Here is a 22,107-nt window from a genome sequence, read left to right as displayed (position 1 = left end):
AAACAACAACAGTAAGTGGCGAAATTTGAATTTATAAGAAAGAAATGAGATTAAGTTAAGTTTCAGGGGCATTGCAAAAGATAAGGCAAAATTTATTAGCAAAATACTGAAGAGTGTACGAGTTGTGCAAATATCTGCAAAGCGCAATTCCTTTTCAAAGGAGGGGATGTACCACCATCTTGCTTCTATGGATAACAATAAGGTATGTGAGCACCTCTAGTTAGATATTTTTGGAAAGAAGATTTGTTTTATTCATAAAAAATTGATTGGAATTTACCTCCAATATATAAACAGTGTTAAGAGGATGGTGTTTTCTTGATTGCTACCAAAACAACTGGTAACGTTGAAGTGCACGTCATAGAAGTCAATGATTTGGTAGCTATTGGATTTAGCTGCTTGGAAGGATTCATAATATTTCAGGATGATAAGAATCATTCAATGTGGACTTTAACATTGGAGCACTATGGATTTGCAAAGATATGGCTACGACCAAGTCATCAAGATACCACTCAAATTTGCTTTGTAATTCCCTTGGGCATAGGGTAAATATCAAGTTTTGAGAAAGCCACAAGCAATGGAATGTCATGGTTCTGGTCGAAAACTTAAATTCAAGCAAAGATTAAAAAGGATTCAAACTCGAGCACGAGTTCTTTATAAGAAGAGGAGTTTGTTGCCGTGCATGAACGATAAGTTAATACAGCTAGCTTAATTCATGATGGTTGGTGTCTTTTCATTTTTCAAAGAACGTGATTAAGGTTCTCTTAGTTAGATTGCATACTATAATATGTTATCTTTAGTTTTAAATATCCCTCCTATGAATGTAAGTTATTTCACCATTTAAAGGGCGCCATAGGCAAGTTTAATTTGGTCAGTTAGGGAATTGTCAGATGAATCTAAGAAGAGTGTTTCCTCCCTTAAAACAAGTGCTTGGCTATGTCGAGCGAGTTCTATTGTTCCTGTTTAGGTGAATCATAAGTCTCTTATCCCCCGTTGCTTTCATACATTTGGCTCGTCCTACTTTAGTAAAATACAGTACGAGCATATTATTAAAGAACACGAACATTCCTATTTACTTTGCTAAAAATTTCTTCTTCAATTTTTGGACATTTTCACTTTATTTAATATTTATTTACATCAAAAATTGTATAAAATACATGAACTTATATTATTGAAAATGTATGAAAATAACATGTATTAAACATGAAAACTAGGTACGTAGGTGTATAATATTGTTGACCCTAAAAACTAATAAGCCTACGTAGCACGCAGGCCGAGTAATTAGTAAGCTAACTACGTCGTTCGGTTGTGTGCGGCGCGTGCCAACTCATCTGCTGAGCACTGTCAGGGAGTAAAATATGTTGATATGGTGTTGGGCGCACTGTTGACTTCTTAATCTTGCGACTGCGGCCGAGGAAGGAACACGCCTTGGCCTTCGGGTTCTAGAGCCTGAAGACAAGGCTGCTAGTGCTGCGAAGTTCAAAAATCAAATTCGGCTTTCAATGTGCCGAATGTAGTAACCTAGTAACACGTCACTTTGTCGAGAAGGCTGATGAGATGACATCTACCAACAAGGACTCGAAAATCCTTGTCGATCGAGACTTGGATAGGTAATCAATCGGCCGAAAAGCAATGTTATTTATCCAAACTGAAGGTGCTCATTGATCGGCTGATTCTACGGGTCCGGTGGTATTTATCCAAACTGAAGATGTCGTTGGTTGGCTTCATAGTGCTGTTTATCCAAACTGAAGATGTGTCGTCGGAAAAAAGAAAATAAAAATCTCAAGGTTGTTGAGAGGTTTGACGTAGAGCGAGAGTTTGCGCAGGGCAGTTTGTGTGTTGAATTGGAGGGGGCCTTTATGTTGCCACTGCCTCTGTACTTATAGTTCATCAGTTGCCTTGCCGTCGTAAATTCCAAGATTATAAGAACATTATCTTTCAAGTACGCATATTCCTGCTTGGCACGACTTGATGATTTTGTAGAGTCCAATTGGGATTCTATTACTTCCCGAGTCTGATAAAGATATGATAGAATTATAGTTGCACTAGAAGTTGTCAACTATCCCATTGACTCACACTTTGTACGTTGCCTGCATGGAATCCCATCCTCATTCATCAAATGCAATATCCGATCTGCCACGCTCTAAAAATGGGATTGCATGGATAGAATTGCATGGAATTATCCAAATACCAAGACCTCATCAGCTTGAATCATTTGGCTAAAGATAAAGCCCAGGTAAAAAAAAAATCCCAATGTTGCTGGTAGGCGAATTGCTGCTTGCAACCTCCTTTTTTAAGCGTATGAATGTGGCAAGGTAATTTAGAAAGTTGTTAAGAGATAATTATCATGATTAAAAATCACAATATTATCACTCAATTTAAAATTATTTTAACATCTTGCATACCCAACGGTGTAGAACTCTACTTATTCAACGGCCTCAACTACTCGGACCGACAATGTAAAATTGGGTCCAAACAACTATACATATTGATATTTTAGAAAACATATGATTTAATAAAATCATTGAGACGTGTACGAAAAACCTGAAAGTATTTTGAAAAATTAGCAGCAAAAAGAGAAATAACGATCGACTTATTTTCTGTTACAAAACCTTATTGCCGATATTTTCACTTGAACATCCCTTCCCCGCCACCCACAAACCTTTTTCGACCGCCATCTATGAAACCTTCCGTAACAAAGATATAAACAGAGAACTTTAACAAAAAGCTCCCGGTACTGTTCACTTTAACGAAAAACCACATTTTTACACTAAAAAGTCAATCATGGTACTATTCACTTTACCCTTTATTTTGTCCTTATCATTAAAACTTAAAGTTTTCAAGTCATTTTCATTAGTTTTCTTAATAAACCAAACCTATCGCAACTGCTACTCTGTCGATACCCACCTCATTTCTACCGCCATCTATGGATGCGGTCGCTGATAGGCTTGTGCGACCTAAAAGATACAAACGAGTAATTTAGTACCAGCTCTTTTCAAACAACATCCATCAGAAACCATTCAGGTGTGCCAAGATCTGGTTACAATCTATAAATAGAATAAAGAAAATCAAGGGTGTGCAAACCCATTAAGATTTGAGGAACACAATAAGCAGAATAACCTTCTTAATCTACCGTTGTTTTACATACAAGGCTTAATCGGATAGACAAATAAATGGAACAAAAGAACAAGGGACTGAAGCTACGGTTCTACATTATCCCACGTTTTTCTGTGCAGATCAGACAGCAGGAACAAAGACGAGTCACGACCCAAGGAAGGCGCACTGTTTTCTTGCGTGCTCTGGGATCAGCTTAACAAGCATTTCTGCGGGTACTCCCTTCAGTTCTAATCAATGCGAGATCATTAAAAATAATTTCTAGTTAAGATTTAGACTGCTCAAAGACTAAAACCAAAGTGAACAATGTACAGTACAAAAAATAAACAACGCTTATTACCATGAGCCTTAAAGTTGAACAAAGGGGGAAGGAAGCGTCCATTTGGCAAGCGGGCGTTAGGGTCACGCAACTCGTCAAAGAAGGTATGAGCTAAGGCCTCCAACTGCATTGAAAACACATCGCTTTACATTAAAACTTGAGGACAGCGTGATGTAACAAGCTAAAGCTCAAGTAGAAAGATTAGAATCGGATGAGGATCAAAAAAAACTCTACAAGGCATAGGTAGGATGCATGATGATTAAGGACAGACTCCAGCAACATACATTCCACATATGGGACAGAAGAAAGAAGTATCAAATGGACTCCACAAGGGCTTGCCACATGCAACAAACAATGAATGAGCATCTCTTAGGATGGGGACAATAACACCTAAACAGCTTGGCATACGTACAACTATAGCGAGTTTTGTTTTTTTTTGGGATAAACTGAGGCCTCTAGTGACTATAGATGAATGCAAAAACAGCCAGAAAGAGGAACACTGATAATGGACCCCATCAGAAATACTCACAGCTGTACTTCGAAGGTTTGGAGAGTACTGAAGCAGCCTTGATACGAGATCCACAGCTTCCGGAGGCATCCGCTTGTGGAATATCTGATCATCAATGATGTACAAAAGGATATTAACATTTAATTTTCTTGGAAAGAAAATAAACCACGAGTAATATCCCAAGTACCTTGTGCCACGGATGAGCTTTAATTTGGGGAAACTTAAACTCTGTGTAGTTAGGGTTCATGCACTTTATTTCCTCCCTCGTTGGGGTACCTAAAACCTGCATGAGAATTAAAAAAGTTATTATGAGAAAAATTACCATTATCCGAACAGCTTAAAGCCTTAAACTTGAAAATATCAAAGCTCACAATCACCTTGATTATTTCAACAAGCTGGTCTACTCCACTTTCTCCAGGAAACAGGGGCTGCCAGAAATAGGTATTACTTAATTAGCACATATATCAAAGCCTAAAGATGGAGGAAATTAAATCACTGAGGAATAATCTTACCTGTCCAAGCAGTAGTTCAGCTAGAACACAGCCAGCGGACCAGATGTCAATGGCTGTTGTATACTCGGTTGCACCAAATATAAGTTCAGGTGCTCGATAGTACCTAGAACAGATGTAAGATATGTTGGGTTCCCCTTTAACCTGTCATATGTACAACCCAGTCAGTTTTGCATCATCACTAGCCACAGATAAAAGGAAAGTGTCTAGAAAATGTCAGGATGCAGAAAACAAACCAAGACTTTTGCACTCCCAAAGTCACAGATTTTAAGCTGGTGCGTATGTGGATTGACCTGTGAGAATGTGGATAGACAATCAATTAACCTATGCATGCACAGTAAGAACCAAAGTACAGAACAGAGCAAATATCAACATACCAACAAATTTTGAGGCTTTATGTCCCTGTGGCACACTCCAATAGTATTATGAATGTAAGCAAGAGCTCTACAAATCTGTAAAAATGTATACAGTATTAGATGAAAGAGCAAAAAATGACTGGGTCATATATATGAATCTCTGATAAATCATAAGAATTATGAAATATTTAGAGCATGATGCAGAGTTTCCTCAAAACATGTAGTGTGTTTTATGCAAACAGTTTAGGAAAAAAGAATATGTTGTAAAGAATTAAAATGACAAAAAATACCTGGTAAAAATAAAGTTTAACGTATATATGGGGCATCCTCTGGTTCATCTTACTATAGTGCTTGATCACCCGATGGGCAGTCTCGGGGACATACTCAAGTACGAGATTAAGATATAGCTCATCTTTTTCAGTAGTTGAAAAGAAACAATGTCTAAGAGACACAATGTTTGGGTGGTCTAGTAGACGCATGGTTTGCAACTCCCGATTCTTGTACCTCTTGTCTTGAAGAACCTTTTTAATAGCAACAGTTTCACCAGTTTCTAAGCACTTGGCCTGGAGAAATAAAATATCAAAATATCAATTCATTGACATAAAAATAAACAAAACAATTCGGACAAAATTTGAAGTAACACAGCTGCAAACAGTTTATTGAGAATAAACACATACGAAAAAAAAGTAAAATAAGAAATTACCTGGAAAACCAATCCGAAAGATCCATGTCCAACAACACGCTCAGCCATATAGCTGATTGTCTACAGTCATTGAAAGCAAAAGCATATCACCATCTATCTGAAACGCCTGAAACTACAAAATGCAGCTGCAGGAAAGGAAGAGAAAGCATTTCAAAAGCTTACCTGTTTTGGCTGGCCATTCTTTCCACCAATAGTTGTCACAATAATATGACCTGCCTCCGTTCCATTACCATTAACAACAGTTGCCTCCATTTCCTGTAAATAGGAAACGAAAATATATTCCAGATTTCAGAACCAAAAGGAGCTTGCGTAAAATGAAAGTTTGAGTACAAGCCATAAGAAGACGTCACATGGTTCACCTTGTCATCCCTAATTTTCATGTCATTCATCTCATTAGGCAAATTATCAACACCAGCTGCATTTCCACTGGGCTCTCTTAGACCAGAAGCAGGAACCACGCTTACGGAAGCCATGAGCGCAAACAAAAGGAACTGAGCAAACCGCCTTCTAGATTCCTCTTCTCAGCTCAATCAAACAAATCAATAACTTCCCTGCCGAAAATACAACCGCGTATCATGCATTTACCCAAAATGCAGTTTATGTTAAGTATTACGCGGAATAATACATTTTCATAGGCAAAATGAACATGTTAGGAAATATCATAATTCAATATACAGCCCGGTGTGTAGTTCTACTCGCCTAATCCTCTATCGCACTCACTAGTGCCGTTAATTAAAGTAAATAAAAATAAAGAAGCAGGTCCTTGTGATAACTACATTCCTTAATTGGTGAATCTATCAACTGTGGTTTGAAGGATATTAAATAATTAAACAAGAGTCGGAACTCAGAAGCCAAAGAATCCAATCCGAATTTGTTTCCAAACACATCCACACTTCAAAATAGTTAATAATTCAACGTTGGATTAAGCAATTCAATGAAATCAAATTATAATTCATAAACATTCAGCACAAGATCGAAAATTCAAAAAAAAAAAATTGAAAAAAAAAAAGAGAGATTTACCGATCGGCTGGGAAGCTGGCGGAGGTGAGGGAATCGCCGCGACGGAGACATGAGCCGGCGATTTGATGGCGATGTGAAATTCTGAAACTTTGATGTCAATCAATCACTCAATCTAATTATTGATAGTTTTGTACAAGCTGAGAAAAAAAATTAAGAAGAGAAAAAGTGAGATTTTGAGATTTGGAATTTGGAGAAAATACAAGATTAATGAAATGGATTTGGTCTGGTTTGGTTTGGTTTGGTGAAGAAGGAGAGGAGATGGGGGAGAGAGATAGTAGGAGAGAGAGCGGGGCAGTCAAAACTCAAGGCACAAGAGAAGAGGAGAGCTCAAACATTTATGTCTGCTTTCTTAATAACTCTAATATTAATCACCAATTAATTATAAGTAATCAACTAATAATCTCTCTCTCTTTCCTTTCAACTTTCAACAGTCTCTCTCTGCTCTTTTTTGACCGTTCAAACCCCTCCGGGCCCCATTGGCCCCTTCCCCTTTGAAAAGTTTCTGTTTATTCACAATTATGATGGCAGTTGGAGAGTCGGAGACTTGGCTGCTCTTCCTCCCCCATCCCCATGTGACTTTCTTTGACTCTTTCTTAGGCCCAATTCTTATTCTGGCTTGCCAGCCCAGTCATATTGGCCCACATTTGATTCCTCGAACTTGACTCCTCAACACATTAAAACATATTCAAGCAATATATTAACCTAAGTTTAGGGGTGGGCATCAAACCCACCAAAAGAAGTCCAAATAATATAATTTCATACCCAATTCAAACCATATTGACTCGTTTGATTGGTTTCGACTAAGAAAAAAAGTCAAACAATTTGAAAACCAAACTGCATCGATTTACTCTTGGTTCAATGTGAATGGCTCTTGGATTAATGCTACTAGAAATATAGGTGCATGAGGAGTTCTTAGAGATAACATCGATGAATGGCTTGGCAAGTTCCCTGTCAACTTGAGCAAAGGGCGGGTGGTTGATGCTGAAATTTGGGGCTATATTTCGGATTGAAATTTGTAATTCACAAGCAAGATTATGTGTGGAGATGGATACTGGTCTAATGGTTATTTTAATAGATAATATGACTGATATCAACTTACATCCTCTTACCAACATCATTGATTAATGTAGACTACTTCTGACACGCATAACCGAATGTGAGTTAGTGCATGACTTCTGAGAGAATAATATGGTGGCAGATGACATTGCCAAGTGAAGTTATAATATGGATCTTGAGTACCATTATTTTAAGAATCCTTCTTATTGAATTGGATTGGAACTCAATTATTTGATGATATGTTGGGAGTCCCTAAACTCGAACTATATGTAATAACTTTGAGCTGGTTTTTGGGATGATCCATCTTCATATGTATAAAAAATTAAAAATTAAAAAACAAAAAAAAAAAGCCTGATTTAAAGTTGAAATTTTCCGAATGTGAAGCGTCCTTCATTTAAAGGAGCACAACAATAAACCTGGTTTAATAGTGTAGGAAATAAGTTGAAAAACTATGAGAAAGCATGCTCACAACAACAGACTTAATCAAAGTAACACGACCAATCATTAAGAGAGAATGACCTTGCCATTGAGACATTCGAGAACATATTTTATTTGCTAAAGCTTGAAAATATTCTCTCTTAGGTTTGACTTTAAATATAGGAACCCTCAAATAAATAAAAGAAAGCTCATCCGCAAATACACGAAGCCAGGATAAAATAAGAGCACGACGCATGGATGCAGATTCCCAATATAAAAACGGAACTTAGCTTTACTAATAAGTTACCCCCAAACACTTACTGTCTAATAAATTAACACTCTCAAGGGGCAACAAAATACAATCTGAAATATGCCTGCCATTGGGAAAAGTATATTGATTCGGCAAAATGTTGGAAAATAGTTATTTATTTAGTGTTTCGATTTGGGCTTAGCTTATTTGAATTAGGTTTTCGTTTCCTTACTTATTAGGGATTATGGTTAGTTTATTATAAATGGAGAGCTTTGTTATTCAGAGATGATTAAGTTATTTACAATGTAGCATCTTGGAGTTTTATGGCCGTTTCGACATTCTTATTTATTTAATAATATTCTATTTTGTAGTCTTGTTACGTTGCACACTATGATATTCAACTTGGTATCAGAGCAGATTCAATCCTTAATCCTTCAGATTTAATCTGCTTGGTCGGGTTGGTATTCTGTTTGTCAATATGTATTCTTGTTTTTTGTTGTTGGTTTAGTTTGCAGAAGAAAACAAAAATCTGAGTTGAAGTTGTAGTCACCGCGTGCGGCCAGACCGGTCAAGTCCATGCACTAGATCATGCCCGCAACCTAGCCTTGAACCTTCCCCTCCTCCAGATCCTGCCTCACCGTCTGCCTATCTTGCGTCGTCCCACCGCCTGTAAGCCAACCCAGAATCCGACCTGTTGCTACAAGCTTGCACAGACCCCATCACTCGCTGTTGCACCACTCTGCAAGCCTGGAAATCAGAATCTCCCATTGCGTCCAGTTCTATGTGACAAGAACCCAGCACCAGCAGGTCGTCGCAGCCACCTCACATCTTTGTCTAAACCACCGCAACCAGACCCCTACATCCACGAGTCCGATCTGCTTGCCCCGACCTGTAACCAAAAGCCCAGAAATTCCCGCCGGTCCTACCCACTACCATTAACTGAACCACGATTGCTGCATTCCATGGTTTGCATGATCGGGGAGAAGACATCCACCATGAAACAAAAAAAAAGGAAGAAAGGGGGAAAAGAAAAAAAAAAGAAAAATGGAGAGAAAAACGAAGAGAGAGAAGTAGTTAGGTTTTGAGCCCCCCACGGGCAAGGAAGAAAATTTGCTGTTTGTTTGTTTGGGCTTTTTGAGGCCCACACGGATAACTTGAGAATAACCTGCTGTTGGAGCTTCTTGTTGTTCACCGCAACGATCGCTCGAGTGCTTAAATTGGTGGCCATTCGAGTGACGTTGTGAATGTGGTAAACTGATTTTTTTGCTTGTTTGTTCCAAAGTTGGTTCGGAAGTTCGCACTGGCTTTGGAATCTTACACTTGCATCGATTGTCTTGTTGTGTCTGTCTAACGGAGTTTGTCTTGTCGTGTCCGCCTAACGGAGCTTGCATCCACATCTTGTTGGCAAACTCTTGTCATGTGCAGCCATGAGTTTGACCGTGTTGGAAAATAGTTATTTATTTAGTGTTTGGATTTGGGCTTAGCCCATTTGAATTATGTTTTCGTTTCCTTGCTTATTAGGGACTATAGTTAGTTTGTTATAAATAGAGAGCTTTGTTATTCAGAGATGATTAAGGCATTCACAATATAGCCTATTGGAGTTTTATAGTCGTTTCGGCATTCTCATTTATTTAATAATATTTTATTTTGTAGTTTTATTCTGTTGCGCACTTTGATATTCAACTCAAAATAGTTCAAGCTGTCACATGAGCAAGTCTAAAAATAAAATTAGCCATAGCTATTGGGCAAAATTGCAAAATAGAATCTGCCTTTTGAACCTTGGAAATTAGAGCAACAAAACTTGAATTCATTTTAGACAGAATATAACATGCCCAAATAAACGTTGGACAGCCAAAGAAACATTGGATAGAACCTTGTTTTCGGTAGTGCTTAAATGACTTTCTCTTTTCCGAGTACAATGCATATTAACATTCTGCCTTATCGAAAAACTAGGAAGTTCAACGTGATGTCTCTAAATATGTTTATCTATTGGGTTTTTTTTTTTTTTTTTTTTTTTTGTGACCATTTAAAACTACGGTCTGGTGATATTATTCTATATTTGTAAGTAAGATGTCTTAAGTTCGATTCTTGCAAAAGGAGAATTTGAACCACATTATTTTTAACACATTGTGAGGCTTAGCTAACTCTTTCACACCTGCAAGGTCCCTTTCTCTCGTCAATATGAGTTTCATACTTAACAAGTGTGGATAATATCATTTGTTAAAAAAAAAAATTAGTTATTCTTTAGTGGCGTTTAGAGTAACTTTGCATTAATTTTTTTGCGTACCATTCTATTGTTCATGGACAATGCTTGGTTAGTGGTATATTTACTTCAAGAGTAAATTGTAGTAATGGTCCTTTAACTAAAAATCTATTACCGTTGGTCCCTCAACTCATCCAAATGTGTAGCTATAATATTTTTCGTTAATTTTGTCAAAATGATTTATGTTGGAAGGACTATTACTACAATTGAGGTCCCTCAACTCATCAAAACTTGTAGTTATGATCTTTTTCGTCAATTTCGTCAGAATTTTGTCAAAATGAGTTATGTTGAAAAGACCATTGCTACAACTGGTTAAAGTCAAATGACCATTTTTCCAGTTGGATTAAAGTTGAGGACCAATGATAATAGATTTTCAGTTTAGAGACCATAGATACACGTATTGATGAGTTTAGGGACCAATGATAATGTATTTTTAGTTGATGAATCATTACTCCAATTAAGTTAAAGTTAAGAAATAATTAATATAATTTACTCCTACTTCAATTAATGGTTAAATTCACAGGGTTAGGTAGTCGTAAGGACCTAAACAAGTGGGCTTTTTTTATCTCTCCCTACATTCTCGTTCATTTCTTCCTACTCTCCGCTCTTTATCCACGATCCACCTTCATTTTTCCCATTCCTTCATATTCCTCCCTTCTCTCTATGAAGGGAAAAAAAAAAAAAAAAACAAGAACTAAAAAGTAAATTCATAGTTACCAAATGATCCCATAAAGTTTCAATAATATACATAAAATATGTTTGGAAAAACGTAATGAGTTTAAGACGTTTTTCTTTAACTGCACATTGAACTAATGAATGGTCAATAGCCGGTTTGATTTTTTCGTAATTAATTTTTGGTTTTTACTTATTGTGCGGATGATAGAAGAGAAATACATGGAAGAGAAGAAATGTTTCGTTAGATAACCATTTCGTTTTTAGTTTTTATTTTTTTTGAAAATTGAAATCTTGTTTGGTAACTAGTTTCAGTTTTCTTTGATATTTCACTTTTTAGTTTTTCAGTTTTTAAAAGAGTGAAAGCTAAAAGCTAAAAACTAAAAACGAAATGGTTATCAAATAGCTCATAATTTAAGTTGTTTTTCACTTTTAAGATATTATTTTCATTAATTCATGCTTATTTATTCTCCTCTCTCCAATTCTCCTAATTCATCCCTCATTTCTCTTGTATACTTCTCTCATATCTTAAGCCAAAAAAAATATATATATATATATATATATATATATTTATCAACTAAAATTGAAATAGTTATGAAACGTATCTTAAATTGTGTTCAACCCAAATTAGGGAAACTAACAAACTATGAATGTGTTGCTTAATGCTTACATTAATCAAGTGATTGTTTGTAATTGAGGCAAACCAGCCCTAAACTATATAAATAAAGGAAAACTAATGAAAAGGGTTTGAAAATTTTGAGTTTTAATAATAAGGACAAAATAAAGGGTAAAGTAAATAGTACCAGGATTGACTTTTTAGTGTAAAAATATGATTTTTCGTTAAAGTGAACATTATCAGGAGCTTTTCGTTAAAGTTCTTTATAAATAAAGACATATAATTGTAGGTTTTTGGTGGTCCACGCACCATGAAGTCACCGGTTGTATCTAGAACCGATAACCCTAACATAGGAGGAGCATTAATTTGCGCTTGAGACATCAATAAGTCAATTCCATCTGTGATTAGCCAAGATTTAATAATTAATTTTATGGCATAAGTTAAGATAAGGGAACTTTAACGAAAAGCACCCGGTACTGTTCACTTTAATGAAAAACCACATTTTTACACTAAAAAGTCAATCCTGGTACTATTCACTTTACCCTTTATTTTGTCCTTATCATTAAAACTCAAAGTTTTCAAGGCCTTTTCATTAGTTTTCCTTTAAGATAAATGGTGTGTCACCTAATCACACACATCTAGTGCTAATAAAGGAAGATAATTGGCATTTGGGCGGAGCCACTTGTAAAACGTCAACTGATGTTATACGCAAACCCAAATAATTGGACACCTAGTACTAGGCCTGACAGGCTCATCCTAACCAGGATAAGAATAACGAGGTACAATAATTACAGCTACTGAACGCCAGAATCCAGAAACAATAATTCTGGTTATTGATATGCCACCTGGCAATCATGCATGCAAAGATCTTCAACTGTGTAGAAAAGAGAAATTTTTAATTATGACGAGAACATATGTGGTACATTACGTGTTTTAATAAGAATTGTGAAAAATTTTATTTTTTAAATTATTAAATTTTTAGTACTCATATCTCATCATTTATTTAATAACATATGGTGTATCATCTTGTATATCAGTCACACTAAATAATCTATCTGTTGAAAGGATTTTACTTTGTCGGATCAATAATTGTGTGGAAGGATCGACCGAAACAACAAGAACACACGTTGGTGTTGGAGGTTGTAAGGAAGAAGAGAATACTAAAGAGATTCTTATAAAAACTAATATTTTATAATATTAATACGAAAATTAATATTGAATGGTGAAAATAACAAAGAATTTATAAATAAAAAAAATCACATTTTAAAAGAATCTTTTTAGTATCTTTTAGGGTAAATTACACAAAACTATCTCAATTATTGGGTCATTAATAATTTCATACCTCGTATTTAAAAAGTTTCAATGTCAAACTTCATCTACAAATTTGTTACAATTTCATATATTCCGTCAATTGTCTGTTACTTCCTCCATTAAATGTTGACGTGGCTTGAGGCGAGACCAATTTTTTATCATAAAATTAATTGAATATTAAAAAAATAATTAGAATAATAAAAAAAAAGCCTCAGCCTTCTTTTTCTCCGCTCCCACCCTCAACCCAAAAACCCAGCTCACCCAAAACCAGAACCCCCCCCCCCCAACCCCACCAAATCCCCAAAACAAAAAACAAATCCCAAATTTCCCCAATTTTCAAAATTCAGAAACCCACAAATTTCTTCAATTTTCAAATTCAAATCCCTCTTATCCTGGAAGAAGAAATCCAGTCCCTCCGCCTCCGCCGCACCCTACCCAGCCTTCACCCCCACGCACTCGCAATCCCCCTCCTTCCACTCGCACGCCCAGATTGCCGTGCTCGACCAGGCCATCATGAGCAACCTTGTGAAATCCCGTTCCTGAATCTCATTATTATAATCTACGTATTGATATTATAGAGATTTTATATTATTTTTTGGAAAATTAATTATTTAAAATCCGTAGACCATTCGAGGTCACAGTTTATATTGTTGAATAGATATCGAGATCACGAACGCATAGACGAAAGCCGTTTGCGAGTCCGAGTTATAACGGTATAGTTATGGACGTTTGAAGTTGTTACTAAAAAAAAAAAAAAAAAGGAAAAAGAAGAGAAAGCCACGGGAGTGGCTGAAAGAAGGAAGGGAAAGAAAGCCACGGGAGGGTGGCGAGAGAAAAGAAGAAAAACCCATTCAGGGGCGAATTAGACCCGTTAATCCGTAAACTTGATCCGCTCATATCTTCTTCATCCGAACTCCGTTTTGGGTGATCTTGGTGTCCATGGAAAGCCCTTGATGAGCCCTGCATCCTGGTCATGTTAGATTTCCCAATTTATTTCCCATTTTTCCAGTTCGAAGCCACAAACCCACGGGTGTTCCGGCGGCTTTATCCCTTTTCCCGGTGGCTCCGGCAAGTTTCACCATCCATGACCACCACCAAAAGACTTCCCTCAACCCCAGGAACAAAGCCCAATCAATGTTGGAGGCGTCGGAGTTCGATTGGAAGCCAAATCAAAGCACACCATTTTTTAGGGTTTCGGCAGGTTTGAGTGAAATTGAAGTGTTTCCCGGCCAAATTGGACTTGGCCACAAGTATGAAGTTTGCTATACTCTTTGAGATCTTCATTTCTGTAAGTTTTGGTAATTTTTAAAAATAGTTGAATTTTCCGGCAAGTCGGGGCGGTCGACCGCCACCCGCGGCGGTGCGTGCGGTGGCGGCCTGGCCAGTGGGCCAACGATGTCCTTTTAAGTTCAATTATATGCCCTGATTTCATAGTTGATATCCTTATGATATGGTTTGATTGTTTGAACCTAATTAATTTCATTACAATACGTGGTTAGGTAAAAAATATGATTCGACGATCCGACCGTTGGATCGCAGCCAAACCTTAATGCATGATAGAACCTAATATTTGTGTATCATAGAAACTTACGGATCGAGAATCTGACATACGGATCTTCCCTAATTGGATTTCTAAGTTTGTAAAATTAAATGTCGACCGCCACTTTAATTTTGAAATTGACGGAGATCCGACCGTCAGATCGTGTTGAGATTTTAGTATGTTGTTATTTGAGCATAATGTGGACTTTGAAAAGTTACGGATCTGAAATCCAATGTGGATCTTCCGGATTGAATTGTGTAGAATTGTGGACCCTACTTTTGACCGAAAGTTGACTTTTAATCAACATGTCTCGAAACGTCCTAATTACTAAAATTAGTACTACGGGGGACTAAGTGAAGTCTAGTGGGCCTACATTGGTTAGATAGCGACTTGAATATATCAAATATGATTATTATCTTAATTTCTTATATTAGTATCATTTGTGAATATGAATTGGTCTTATAAATATGATTTCTATTGAAATGTGAATTTTATATATTTAGCCATAGACCTATGCTAATTAAATATGATTTGGCTTGTGTATTGATGATGTTTGTGATATATATGTGTTTAATTAACTTTTAATAATGTGAATGATAATTATGAAGAATGTTATGACAATTATGGGATCTAAATATTGTTTGATAATTATTTGGATATGATTGCCAACTGAATACTTATTTGAACTTGGCACTATTACCTAGCATGAGATGGAGATGAAAGTCAGGAGATGAGTTAGATACTTTATTAGATTTTTAGTAGAATTAGTAATTGAGGGAATTCCTTGTGTTGTGCTCCATATGACTAGATGCTGGTTGATATACGGAATTGATAGCATGTATGCGTATAATTATGTATAAGGAGTGATGATGAGACTGCACCATGTAGACGTGGTGCATGGCTGGTCCTGCTTGGTATATCCGTGTTGGGGGACCATATGCATTCTAGAAGTGAGGGGGATTAGTTGTACTTAGTACATTTGGTGGGGGAATCATATGCTTGTTTGGATTCCGTTCAGTGATGGTCCGGAATCGTATCCACTCGGATTCCGTTGAGAAATGGTCCGAAATCCCTCCTACTCCGCAATTCCATTAAGTGATGGTTCGGAATCGTATCCTGATTTGGATTACGTTGAGTGGTCCGGAATCCCTACTCTTGCTCATTTCCATAAGTTAGACTTGTTCCCTGGATTCGAGTGAATTGGATGTACCCACAATAGATCTTGTGAATATAAATTAGAATTATCAAGTTATTACTTGAAATCCAGGCAGAGACTTATGTAGAAGTCTTTTATTAATTTTGTGCATTGAGGTGTGATCTGATTGACTGATTAACATAATTAAATGTTAATATTGTGCCTCCTTGATATCATGGAATTGGCTACTTGAGATGATTGTGGAAGGATGTTGAATATGATTGTTATTAATATGATCAGATCAGTGATTAATGTGACTAGAGGATACTATTGTGCTGTGTTGATTCTTTGATATATTACATGATATGAATAGCAATTTTATATTGAAACATAATGATTTATATGATGGATGAAATAGAAATCTTGATTGTCATGCGGGTTGTTATGCAGTTTGAATCGAATAATTCATGCTTGTCAAGTCCAAATGTTTGATTGAGGAATGTTATGCATTTTGGCTTGAACAGACTGTGTTATATGTTGAGTTGTAGCGAAGTTGAACTACGAATGGCTTGATCCCTATTGAGGGTACGTAGGTAGTCTAACGAGGAGGTTAGATGCAGACATATAGTATAAGGAAAATTATCATGAAATTCGAATCTTGAGTTGTGCATTGTCCATATCTCGGAGGCGGGGTATGTAAGTGATACGGGTATTTGGTGACGTCACGTGTCGATCCTGGACTTATGTCGGGATTGGGGTGTGACAACTTTAATGGTATCAGAGCAAATAATCTCGTTCTACAATATGCAATATTCTTGAGTTCTTGTTGGTGTGGATTATGGAATGCATTGTGGTTGTATTAATTCATATTTTGTGAATGAAGTGGCATTCATGTTTTATATGTGAAATACAGACATAAATTGTATTGTGTTTGTGGTGAAAATTCCATGGTGATTATGAAATTTCGTAAATGGGAATTATGATTTATATTAATATTGCATTACTTCCTATGTTCTTTGAATAATGAGAAAGTTATGTGAAATATATATATGTTGTGAATTATTATGAAGTGAAGTGAATTGAATTAATATTATGTTATGTATTATGAAAATTTTGAATGTTAGAATGATAATGGGATTGTGACAAGTAGATGGAAAAGTTGTAGTATACTTGTGCTAGTGAGAGTTATAGAATTGGGCAGAAAAGGCCGGGGAAATAGGGAGGTGTTATGTGGGCAAAAGCCGGTGGATGTGGATTGAGGCAAAAAGGCCTAAGGATGTGTGATTGGACAAAATGACCTATGAAATGTGAAGGAATGAATGAGTGGGCACAAAAACCCAGTACTTCCGAAAGAAAAGCTCCTTGTATGGGCATGGAAATTCTCCATTTATTTTAGTGGACATGAATAAAATTGTGAAATGAGATTTGAGTTCGTTTACTATAAATGAATTTTTAGTTGTGCGAGATGTTGATACACAAAACCGGATGGGTCTTGGAATAACGTAAATCCGACCGTGAATCTGCAAGAAAGTAAATAACACAAGATGTATCGTGGTTCACCCCAATGTTTGGGCTACGTCCACACTGATATTGTATTTCTCTGAGAGGATTGTGAGGGAGAGAGCCTCTGTAATGAATATGAGAGGCTTTGGGGATCTCAGGCCTAAGAATTGGCCTCCCCTAATGAGAAGAGTGAGGAGTCCTTTTATAGAATAAGGGCTCCTCACTTATTACATATTTGCCCCTTCCTTTGTTACATAATTACATTTGAGTCTCCCGAATATTTATACGAGATCTAAATACGAATGCCCTAAGTATGGTACAAACAGTAGTCCCCCAAGTCTTCAGTCAAGAGAGTCTTTTGGCTGGAGACTTGAAACTCAGTCCATGTGTGGGCCGAAGTAACTAGATGTCGTCTATGACTGATACTCAATATGAGGCGGTGCTCAATCTGAAATGATGCTCAACTAGAAGTAGTACATATTGTGAAGCTGCTCGGCTTGTGGCTTATGTTGCCTTGGTTGACTCGGCTTGTGACGTTGAAGGTGAGGGAGTCCCTTTTATAGAATAAGAGATCGCTCCTCAATACATAAGTGATGGCTTAAGAGTGATGCTGGCGGCGAGGCGGTTGCTCAGCTGGCGGCGATGCTCTCTAATGAAGGTGAGGGAGTCATTTTTATAAAATAAGGGCTCGCTCCTCAGTACATGAATAATTGGTGCTCTCTAATGAAAGTGAGGGAGTCCCTTTTATAAAATAAGGATTCGCTCCTCAGTACATAAATAATGGGCTAAGTCCCCCAAGTATTTTTCATGAGACCCAGTTGAGGCCCAATATATGGTACATAATGTAGTCCCCCAAGTCTTCGGTCAATAGAGTATGTTGGCTGGAGACTTCAAATTGAATCCATGTATGGGCCGAAGTGGCAGTTGTTCGGATGCGGTATTTGTATACCCTGCACTGAAACTTTGTAAGTAAAGCTTTTGAAGCTGGAGCTTTGTAAATGAAGCTTTTAAAGCTGGAGCTCTCGAAGTTTGAGCTCTGTAAATGAAGCTTTTGAAGCTAGAGCTTTGTAAATTAAGCTTTTGAAGCTAGAGCTTTTGTAAATGGAGCTTTTGAAGCTAGATTGACATAAGTGATGCTCATGAATGTTTATGTTGATTGACATGAGTAATGCTCATGGATGTTGACATGAGTGATGCTCATGAATGTTAACATAAGTGATGCTCATGAATATTGACATGAATGATGATCATGAATGTTTATGTATGATTGGCATGAGTGATGCTCATGAATGTTTATGTATGATTGACATGAGCGATGCTCATGTATAATTTTGGAGTACTGGACGTACTTTTGATTACATGGTTGGTGATAATAGCAGCAGGCTGTCGAATAATTTTGGGAGTACTAGGCGTACTTTTGATCACCTGGTTGGTGATAATAGTGGCAGGATGCCGAATAAATTTGGAAGTACTAAACGTATTTTTGATCACCTGGTTGGTGATAATAAAGGGGCTGGCTCTTTTGGGCATATAGGCCTTCGCCATCCACATAACATTCTAGCCCATTATTTTGGGCTTGCCTTTTTTTTAAAATTTTTTTATTACCCTCTAATGAGGTTTATACAGATGTCTCCGAAAGATAAGAAAAATAAATTACATCATTCAAAAATAAATCTGACCCTCTACTCAATGGGTCACGCCTATAATGTCATCACCACCGCAATTATGTCTACTTTTTTTTATCTTCTTTTGCTTTCTGCTTTTGTTTTCTGCTTTTCTTTTTTCAGAAAAGGGGAACCTGCATGATGAAAGGGTGGGCATTTTTTTTGGTGGTCGACACCCTTTTTTTTGTGGCTTTTCCCGTGGCTTTTATAGAAAAGCCATTTCTCCATTATTATCAGGTTGAGGCCATGATGATGAAAGTCTCACCAAGCATCTTCTGGTACACTTTTTCAAAGCATGTTCATTTGCAGATTTAGCATGCTTGCTTTACAGCAAACACACCCATACCGTCCACCAGTAAGAATGCTAAGTAGAGCATGAATGTCTGGGATGCGGTTGGAGTAGTCTATGCCGAAGAGGTCAGAGATGGTGTCAAGATTTGACCAAAGGTCCTCCGTCGTCAGCTTCTGGGCGCGCTTGACAGCGATGAAGTAAAAAATGATAGCACCACCACATATGTTTATTTCGCTGACCGGCACGGGTTTGCTTCTGGACCGGCATAATCTTCATGACCTCATCCTTCAAACCGTCGAGGGTGACGAAAGTGTCGATGATCTGGTGCTCCTTGATGGGGAGGGAGTGAAGATAAATCTGCTCTAGGCTGCGGATCTTGCCCTCCTTCACAAGGCGGCCGAGCCTCTTGACTGGGACCCACAAAATCCATCTTCGGGTCCATTATCTCTAAAGCAGACATGGCAGCAAAAAGATTGAAATTATCTCCATTAATGAGCATACCATCTTGAAGATCTTTACAGGCGGCGTCGAGGAGGGGCGAGACGTCTGCCAAGACGGTTTGATAGCCGGAAGGAATGGGGGTGCCGCGGTCGAGTAAGGAGAGGTTCATAGTAGCTTCCTTTGCACTAATCGTCCCGGCCATAGTTGCAGATGCTTTTTTTTTATCCACTGCTGCGTTGGAATATCAGTCCTTTTGGTTTAACTTGTTGGTTGCTGCTGCCCACTTTGCCTGCCTTGAGAAAGTGAAACGAGGAAGGAAGACGGTGAGCGTGGACTGGTTCCTTGGGTTTTTCTAGGAAAGCTTTAGGTTGTTGGATTTTTGCAGATTTTGCAAATTCACGGTGGAGGTGAAAAAATGAAAGAGAACCGACATAGTTTTTTGTGTCGATTCCCACAGACAGCGCCAAATGTTAATGCACAAAATCGGAGAGGTCTTGGAACAACGTAAATCCGACCGTGAATCTGCAGGAAAGTAAATACACAAGATGTATCGTGGTTCACCCCAATGTTTGGGCTACGTCCACACTGATATTGTATTTCTCTGAGAGGATTGTGAGGGAGAGAGCCTCTGTAATGAATATAAGAGGCTTTGAGAGGGTGAGAGGCTTTAGGGATCTCAGGCCTAAGAATTGGCCTCCCCTAATGAGGAGAGTGAGGAGTCCTTTTATAGAATAAGGGCTTCTCACTTATTACATATTTGCCCCTTCCTTTGTTACATAATTACATTTGAGTCCCCCGAGTATTTGTACGAGATCTAAATACCGAGGCCTTAAGTATGGTACAAACACGAGACATGAAATTTTTATGGTTGATGTAAAGAATGGACGAGGAAAGTTTTTAATTACAAATTTGATTGTTTTGGTTGTCGTAGTCTTGAGTTGACATTGTTGGTTAATGGGCTGTGAATAGTACTCTGGATGTGCGACTCACTCATTTCTCATATATGATTTGTCATTAATAATGTTTGGCTTGCAATTTTGACACTTACTTAGTCATTGATGATTATGGTTTGCATTTCTGATATCTCGTTGGTCAATGATGGTTATGGCTGACATTTATGATAATTGTTTTGATAGTGATGTGTATGTTGTGACTATTATGCTAGTGGTTATTTTAGGCCATGAGAATTGTGGCTCGAGGTGAGTATTTATTTTGCCAATGACTATGATTAGAATTTCTAATAATTATCCTGCCAATAAAGGTTGTTGGGAATCTGAGTATATGAGTGAGAATCACAATGATTTCTTCGTTGATCTACTCATTTTGAGTTTGAATAAACTTGTAGACTGAGGTTATGATTTTATTTACTATAAATGGAATGATGGGGAAGGTTTGTAATTTCAAATTTGGTTGGTTTGGTTGCCAGAATCATGAATATATTGATGAATTCTTATTAATGGTGGCATTCTTTGTGCTTGTACCAAGATTGGTGTTGAGATCGTCTTGAGACAAAGATAATTGAAATTGTGAATTGTGGTTCGATGTTGTTGTACTTGATGATAGCCAAATTCGAGTATAATTAAAGTGTGAATGTCATTTGGGCATCGTTATCTGTTTAATATGTGGCATTGGTGAATATGGAATTGATACTGAAATTTCAAGGACGAAATTTTTTTAAGGGGGGAAGAATGTGAAATCCTGTTCATGGATCTCATTATTATAATCTACGTATTGGTATTATAGAGATTTTATATTATTTTTCGGAAAATTAATTATTTAAAATCCGTAGACCATTCGAGGTCACAATTTATATTGTTGAATAGATATCGAGATCATGAACGCATAGGCGAAAGCCGTTTGCGAGTCCGGATTATAACGGTATAGTTACGGACGTTTGAAGTTGTTACTAAAAAAAAAAAAAAAAAAAAAAAAGAGAAAGCCACGGGAGTGGCTGAAAGAAGGAAGGGAAAGAAAGCCACGGGAGGGTGGCGAGAGAAAAGAAGAAAAACCCATTTAGGGGCGAATTAGACCCGTTAATCTGCAAACTTGATCCGCTCATATATTCTTCATCCGAACTCCGTTTTGGGTGATATTGGTGTAAATGGAAAGCCCTTGATGAGCCCTACGTCCTGGTAGTGTTAGATTTCCCAATCTTTTTCCCATTTTTCCAGTTCGAAGCCACAAACCCATAGGTGTTATGGTGGCTTTATCCCTTTTCCCGGTGGCTCCGGCAAGTTTCACCATCCATGACCGCCACCAAAAGACTTCCCTCAACCCCAGGAACAAAGCCCAAGTAGTGTTGGAGGCGTCGGAGTTCGATTGGAAGCCGAATCAAAGTACACCTTTTTCTAGAGTTTCGGTGGGTTTGAGTGAAATTGAAGTGTTTCCCGGCCAAATTGGACTTGGCCACATATATAAAGT

At 37.4% G+C, this 22,107-nt stretch overlaps 1 protein-coding gene across 1 annotated transcript; it reads right to left on the bottom strand.

Annotated features, from left to right (window-relative positions):
* Positions 1–2,989: 2,989 nt before the first annotated feature.
* Positions 2,990–6,880, bottom strand: LOC126581930 (glycogen synthase kinase-3 homolog MsK-3-like). Its single transcript, XM_050245870.1, has 13 exons — positions 6,527–6,880; positions 5,866–6,057; positions 5,669–5,761; positions 5,507–5,566; positions 5,094–5,366; positions 4,825–4,899; positions 4,684–4,740; positions 4,451–4,591; positions 4,316–4,366; positions 4,126–4,221; positions 3,960–4,043; positions 3,452–3,554; positions 2,990–3,341 (listed from the first exon to the last, which is right to left on the bottom strand). The coding sequence occupies exons 2-13, from the start codon at positions 5,977–5,979 to the stop codon at positions 3,259–3,261; spliced, it is 1,230 nt and encodes a 409-aa protein (XP_050101827.1). The 5' UTR covers positions 5,980–6,057; positions 6,527–6,880; the 3' UTR covers positions 2,990–3,258.
* Positions 6,881–22,107: the final 15,227 nt, after the last annotated feature.

This window comes from Malus sylvestris, chromosome 9 (assembly GCF_916048215.2).
Source record: "Malus sylvestris chromosome 9, drMalSylv7.2, whole genome shotgun sequence".
Classification (NCBI taxonomy): domain Eukaryota; kingdom Viridiplantae; phylum Streptophyta; class Magnoliopsida; order Rosales; family Rosaceae; genus Malus; species Malus sylvestris.
This window is presented reverse-complemented; position numbering and strand designations above follow the sequence as displayed.